General features: G+C 38.5%; 1 protein-coding gene across 1 annotated transcript in view; it reads left to right on the top strand.

Annotated features, from left to right (window-relative positions):
* The window catches only part of galnt9 (polypeptide N-acetylgalactosaminyltransferase 9), a 108,157-nt gene that overhangs the window by 48,708 nt on the left and 51,949 nt on the right, over positions 1 to 7,500 (top strand). Inside the window, exon 6 of the mRNA XM_053228951.1 lies at positions 2,601 to 2,775. Within this exon, the coding sequence (XP_053084926.1) occupies positions 2,601 to 2,775 (175 nt within the window). The remainder of the gene's footprint in view (positions 1 to 2,600; positions 2,776 to 7,500) is intronic.

The following is a 7,500-nucleotide window of genomic DNA, read 5'->3' as shown; positions in this document are numbered from 1 at the left end:
TGCTGTAGAATTATTCGACACTGTAGTGTTTATTTAGTGACGTAGTGTTTAATTAGTGCTGTAGAGTTATTCGACACTGTAGTGTTTATTTAGTGACGCAGTGTTTAATTAGTGCTGTAGAGTAATTCGACACTGTAGTGTTTATTTAGTGACGTAGTGTTTAATTAGTGCTGTAGAATTATTCGACACTGTAGTGTTTATTTAGTGACGCAGTGTTTAATTAGTGCTGTAGAATTATTCGACACTGTAGTGTTTATTTAGTGACGTAGTGTTTAATTAGTGCTGTAGAATTATTCGACACTGTAGTGTTTATTTAGTGACGTAGTGTGTAATTAGTGCTGTAGAATTATTCGACACTGTAGTGTTTATTTAGTGACGCAGTGTTTAATTAGTGCTGTAGAGTTATTCAGCACTGTAGTGTTTATTTAGTGACGCAGTGTTTAATTAGTGCTGTAGAGTTATTCAACACTGTAGTGTTTATTTAGTGACGCAGTGTTTAATTAGTGCTGTAGAGTTATTCAGCACTGTAGTGTTTATTTAGTGACGCGGTGTTTAATTAGTGCTGTAGAGTTATTCGACACTGTAGTGTTTATTTAGTGACGTAGTGTTTAATTAGTGCTGTAGAGTTATTCGACACTGTAGTGTTTATTTAGTGACGCAGTGTTTAATTAGTGCTGTAGAGTTATTCAACACTGTAGTGTTTATTTAGTGACGCAGTGTTTAATTAGTGCTGTAGAGTTATTCAACACTGTAGTGTTTATTTAGTGACGCAGTGTTTAATTAGTGCTGTAGAGTTATTCAACACTGTAGTGTTTATTTAGTGACGCAGTGTTTAATTAGTGCTGTAGAGTTATTCAGCACTGTAGTGTTTATTTAGTGACGTAGTGTTTAATTAGTGCTGTAGAGTTATTCGACACTGTAGTGTTTATTTAGTGACGTAGTGTTTAATTAGTGCTGTAGAGTTATTCGACACTGTAGTGTTTATTTAGTGACGTAGTGTTTAATTAGTGCTGTAGAGTTATTCGACACTGTAGTGTTTATTTAGTGACGTAGTGTTTAATTAGTGCTGTAGAGTTATTCGACACTGTAGTGTTTATTTAGTGACGTAGTGTTTAATTAGTGCTGTAGAATTATTCGACACTGTAGTGTTTATTTAGTGACGTAGTGTTTAATTAGTGCTGTAGAATTATTCGACACTGTAGTGTTTATTTAGTGACGTAGTGTTTAATTAGTGCTGTAGAGTTATTCAACACTGTAGTGTTTATTTAGTGACGTAGTGTGTAATTAGTGCTGTAGAATTATTCGACACTGTAGTGTTTATTTAGTGACGTAGTGTTTAATTAGTGCTGTAGAGTTATTCGACACTGTAGTGTTTATTTAGTGACGCAGTGTTTAATTAGTGCTGTAGAGTTATTCAACACTAGTGTTTATTTAGTGACGCAGTGTTTAATTAGTGCTGTAGAGTAATTCGACACTGTAGTGTTTATTTAGTGACGTAGTGTTTAATTAGTGCTGTAGAGTAATTCGACACTGTAGTGTTTATTTAGTGACGTAGTGTTTAATTAGTGCTGTAGAGTAATTCGACACTGTAGTGTTTATTTAGTGACGTAGTGTTTAATTAGTGCTGTAGAGTAATTCGACACTGTAGTGTTTATTTAGTGACGTAGTGTTTAATTAGTGCTGTAGAATTATTCGACACTGTAGTGTTTATTTAGTGACGTAGTGTTTAATTAGTGCTGTAGAGTTATTCGACACTGTAGTGTTTATTTAGTGACGTAGTGTTTAATTAGTGCTGTAGAGTAATTCGACACTGTAGTGTTTATTTAGTGACGTAGTGTTTAATTAGTGCTGTAGAATTATTCGACACTGTAGTGTTTATTTAGTGACGTAGTGTTTAATTAGTGCTGTAGAATTATTCGACACTGTAGTGTTTATTTAGTGACGCAGTGTTTAATTAGTGCTGTAGAGTAATTCGACACTGTAGTGTTTATTTAGTGACGCAGTGTTTAATTAGTGCTGTAGAATTATTCGACACTGTAGTGTTTATTTAGTGACTCAGTGTTTAATTAGTGCTGTAGAATTATTCGACACTGTAGTGTTTATTTAGTGACGCAGTGTTTAATTAGTGCTGTAGAGTTATTCGACACTGTAGTGTTTATTTAGTGACGTAGTGTTTAATTAGTGCTGTAGAATTATTCGACACTGTAGTGTTTATTTAGTGACGTAGTGTTTAATTAGTGCTGTAGAATTATTCGACACTGTAGTGTTTATTTAGTGACGCAGTGTTTAATTAGTGCTGTAGAATTATTCAGCACTGTAGTGTTTATTTAGTGACGTAGTGTTTAATTAGTGCTGTAGAATTTATTCAGTATTGTAGTGTTTAATTAGTGATGTACTGTTTATTCATTGCTGTGGTGTTTCCTCAGCTCTGTAGCATTTATATATTACTGTATTGTTTATTGTCAGTGTTGTAGAGTTTATTTAGTGATGCAGTGTTTAATTAATGCTGTAGTGTTTATTCAACACTGTAGTATTCGTTAAATACTGTAGGCGTTATTTCATGTGAACTCCTGGTGTCTGTGTTTTATGTTCTCTCTCAGTGGAGCTGAAGTATAACCTGGATCAGTACGTGAATAAACGTTATCCTGGATTAGTGAAGATCGTGAGGAACTCGAAGAGGGAAGGACTGATCCGCGCTCGGATTCACGGCTGGAACGCTGCTACGGCGCCTGTAGTCGGCTTCTTCGACGCACATGTGGAGTTTAACACGGCCTGGTGAGCTATTTACCTTTTTTCAGCTCAGTGTTCATGAGTATAAACAATAATCTACATTACCTATAGAGTAGATACAGTATTATTACTCATTAACGTTACGAGCTCTACCTGTACGGTAGATACGGCATTATTACTCATTAACGTTACGAGCTCTACCTGTACGGTAGATACAGTATTATTACTCATTAACGTTACGAGCTCTACCTGTACAGTAGATACAGTATTATTACTCATTAACGTTACGAGCTCTACCTGTACGGTAGATACGGCATTATTACTCATTAACGTTACGAGCTCTACCTGTACGGTAGATACGGCATTATTACTCATTAACGTTACGAGCTCTACCTGTACGGTAGATACAGTATTATTACTCATTAACGTTACGAGCTCTACCTGTACGGTAGATACAGTATTATTACTCATTAACGTTACGAGCTCTACCTGTACGGTAGATACGGCATTATTACTCATTAACGTTACGAGCTCTACCTGTACGGTAGATACAGTATTATTACTCATTAACGTTACGAGCTCTACCTGTACGGTAGATACGGCATTATTACTCATTAACGTTACGAGCTCTACCTGTACGGTAGATACAGTATTATTACTCATTAACGTTACGAGCTCTACCTGTACGGTAGATACAGTATTATTACTCATTAACGTTACGAGCTCTACCTGTACAGTAGATACAGTATTATTACTCATTAACGTTACGAGCTCTACCTGTACGGTAGATACAGTATTATTACTCATTAACGTTACGAGCTCTACCTGTACAGTAGATACAGTATTATTACTCATTAACGTTACGAGCTCTACCTGTACGGTAGATACGGCATTATTACTCATTAACGTTACGAGCTCTACCTGTACGGTAGATACGGCTTTATTACTCATTAACGTTACGAGCTCTACCTGTACAGTAGATACAGTATTATTACTCATTAACGTTACGAGCTCTACCTGTACAGTAGATACAGTATTATTGCTCATTAACGTTACGAGCTCTACCTGTACGGTAGATACGGCATTATTACTCATTAACGTTACGAGCTCTACCTGTACAGTAGATACAGTATTATTACTCATTAACGTTACGAGCTCTACCTGTACAGTAGATACGGCATTATTACTCATTAACGTTACGAGCTCTACCTGTACGGTAAATACAGCATTATTACTCATTAACGTTACGAGCTCTACCTGTACAGTAGATACAGTATTATTACTCATTAACGTTACGAGCTCTACCTGTACGGTAGATACAGTATTATTACTCATTAACGTTACGAGCTCTACCTGTACGGTAGATACGGCATTATTACTCATTAACGTTACGAGCTCTACCTGTACGGTAGATACGGCATTATTACTCATTAACGTTACGAGCTCTACCTGTACGGTAGATACGGCATTATTACTCATTAACGTTACGAGCTCTACCTGTACGGTAGATACGGCATTATTACTCATTAACGTTACGAGCTCTACCTGTACGGTAGATACGGCATTATTACTCATTAACGTTACGAGCTCTACCTGTACAGTAGATACGGCATTATTACTCATTAACGTTACGAGCTCTACCTGTACGGTAAATACAGCATTATTACTCATTAACGTTACGAGCTCTACCTGTACGGTAAATACAGCATTATTACTCATTAACGTTACGAGCTCTACCTGTACAGTAGATACAGTATTATTACTCATTAACGTTACGAGCTCTACCTGTACGGTAGATACGGCATTATTACTCATTAACGTTACGAGCTCTACCTGTACGGTAGATACAGTATTATTACTCATTAACGTTACGAGCTCTACCTGTACAGTAGATACGGCATTATTACTCATTAACGTTACGAGCTCTACCTGTACGGTAAATACAGCATTATTACTCATTAACGTTACGAGCTCTACCTGTACAGTAGATACAGTATTATTACTCATTAACGTTACGAGCTCTACCTGTACGGTAGATACAGTATTATTACTCATTAACGTTACGAGCTCTACCTGTACGGTAGATACGGCATTATTACTCATTAACGTTACGAGCTCTACCTGTACGGTAGATACGGCATTATTACTCATTAACGTTACGAGCTCTACCTGTACGGTAGATACGGCATTATTACTCATTAACGTTACGAGCTCTACCTGTACGGTAGATACGGCATTATTACTCATTAACGTTACGAGCTCTACCTGTACGGTAGATACGGCATTATTACTCATTAACGTTACGAGCTCTACCTGTACGGTAGATACGGCATTATTACTCATTAACGTTACGAGCTCTACCTGTACAGTAGATACGGCATTATTACTCATTAACGTTACGAGCTCTACCTGTACGGTAAATACAGCATTATTACTCATTAACGTTACGAGCTCTACCTGTACGGTAAATACAGCATTATTACTCATTAACGTTACGAGCTCTACCTGTACAGTAGATACGGCATTATTACTCATTAACGTTACGAGCTCTACCTGTACGGTAGATACGGCATTATTACTCATTAACGTTACGAGCTCTACCTGTACGGTAGATACGGCATTATTACTCATTAACGTTACGAGCTCTACCTGTACGGTAGATACGGCATTATTACTCATTAACGTTACGAGCTCTACCTGTACGGTAGATACGGCATTATTACTCATTAACGTTACGAGCTCTACCTGTACGGTAGATACGGCATTATTACTCATTAACGTTACGAGCTCTACCTGTACGGTAGATACGGCATTATTACTCATTAACGTTACGAGCTCTACCTGTACGGTAGATACGGCATTATTACTCATTAACGTTACGAGCTCTACCTGTACGGTAGATACAGTATTATTACTCATTAACGTTACGAGCTCTACCTGTACGGTAGATACAGCATTATTACTCATTAACGTTACGAGCTCTACCTGTACAGTAGATACAGTATTATTACTCGTTAACGTTACGAGCTCTACCTGTACGGTAGATACAGTATTATTACTCGTTAACGTTACGAGCTCTACCTGTACGGTAGATACGGCATTATTACTCATTAACGTTACAAGCTCTACCTGTACGGTAGATACAGTATTATTACTCATTAACGTTACGAGCTCTACCTGTACAGTAGATACAGTATTATTACTCATTAACGTTACGAGCTCTACCTGTACAGTAGATACGGCATTATTACTCATTAACGTTACGAGCTCTACCTGTACGGTAGATACGGCATTATTACTCATTAACGTCACGAGCTCTACCTGTACGGTAGATACGGCATTATTACTCATTAACGTCACGAGCTCTACCTGTGCGGTAGATACGGCATTATTGCTCATTAACGTCACGAGCTCTACCTGTACGGTAGATACGGCATTATTACTCATTAACGTCACGAGCTCTACCTGTACGGTAGATACGGCATTATTGCTCATTAACGTCACGAGCTCTACCTGTACGGTAGATACAGCATTATTACTCATTAACGTCACGAGCTCTACCTGTGCGGTAGATACGGCATTATTACTCATTAACGTTACGAGCTCTACCTGTACGGTAGATACGGCATTATTACTCATTAACGTTACGAGCTCTACCTGTGCGGTAGATACGGCATTATTACTCATTAACGTTACGAGCTCTACCTGTACGGTAGATACGGCATTATTACTCATTAACGTTACGAGCTCTACCTGTACGGTAGATACGGCATTATTACTCATTAACGTTACGAGCTCTACCTGTACGGTAGATACGGCATTATTACTCATTAACGTTACGAGCTCTACCTGTGCGGTAGATACGGCATTATTGCTCATTAACGTCACGAGCTCTACCTGTACGGTAGATACGGCATTATTGCTCATTAACGTCACGAGCTCTACCTGTACGGTAGATACGGCATTATTGCTCATTAACGTCACGAGCTCTACCTGTACGGTAGATACGGCATTATTGCTCATTAACGTCACGAGCTCTACCTGTACGGTAGATACGGCATTATTGCTCATTAACGTCACGAGCTCTACCTGTACGGTAGATACGGCATTATTGCTCATTAACGTCACGAGCTCTACCTGTACGGTAGATACGGCATTATTGCTCATTAACGTCACGAGCTCTACCTGTACGGTAGATACGGCATTATTGCTCATTAACGTCACGAGCTCTACCTGTACGGTAGATACGGCATTATTACTCATTAACGTTACGAGCTCTACCTGTACGGTAGATACGGCATTATTGCTCATTAACGTTACGAGCTCTACCTGTACGGTAGATACGGCATTATTGCTCATTAACGTTACGAGCTCTACCTGTGCGGTAGATACGGCATTATTACTCATTAACGTTACGAGCTCTACCTGTGCGGTAGATACGGCATTATTACTCATTAACGTTACGAGCTCTACCTGTACGGTAGATACGGCATTATTACTCATTAACGTTACGAGCTCTACCTGTACGGTAGATACGGCATTATTACTCATTAACGTTACGAGCTCTACCTGTACGGTAGATACGGCATTATTACTCATTAACGTTACGAGCTCTACCTGTACGGTAGATACGGCATTATTACTCGTTAACGTTACGAGCTCTACCTGTACGGTAGATACGGCATTATTACTCGTTAACGTTACGAGCTCTACCTGTACGGTAGATACGGCATTATTACTCATTAACGTTACGAGCTCTACCTGTACGGT

This window comes from Pangasianodon hypophthalmus, chromosome 24, assembly GCF_027358585.1.
Source record: "Pangasianodon hypophthalmus isolate fPanHyp1 chromosome 24, fPanHyp1.pri, whole genome shotgun sequence".
Taxonomy (NCBI): Eukaryota; Metazoa; Chordata; class Actinopteri; order Siluriformes; family Pangasiidae; genus Pangasianodon; species Pangasianodon hypophthalmus.
Note: the sequence above shows the minus strand (reverse complement) of the source record. Positions and strands in the feature narration are given on the sequence as shown.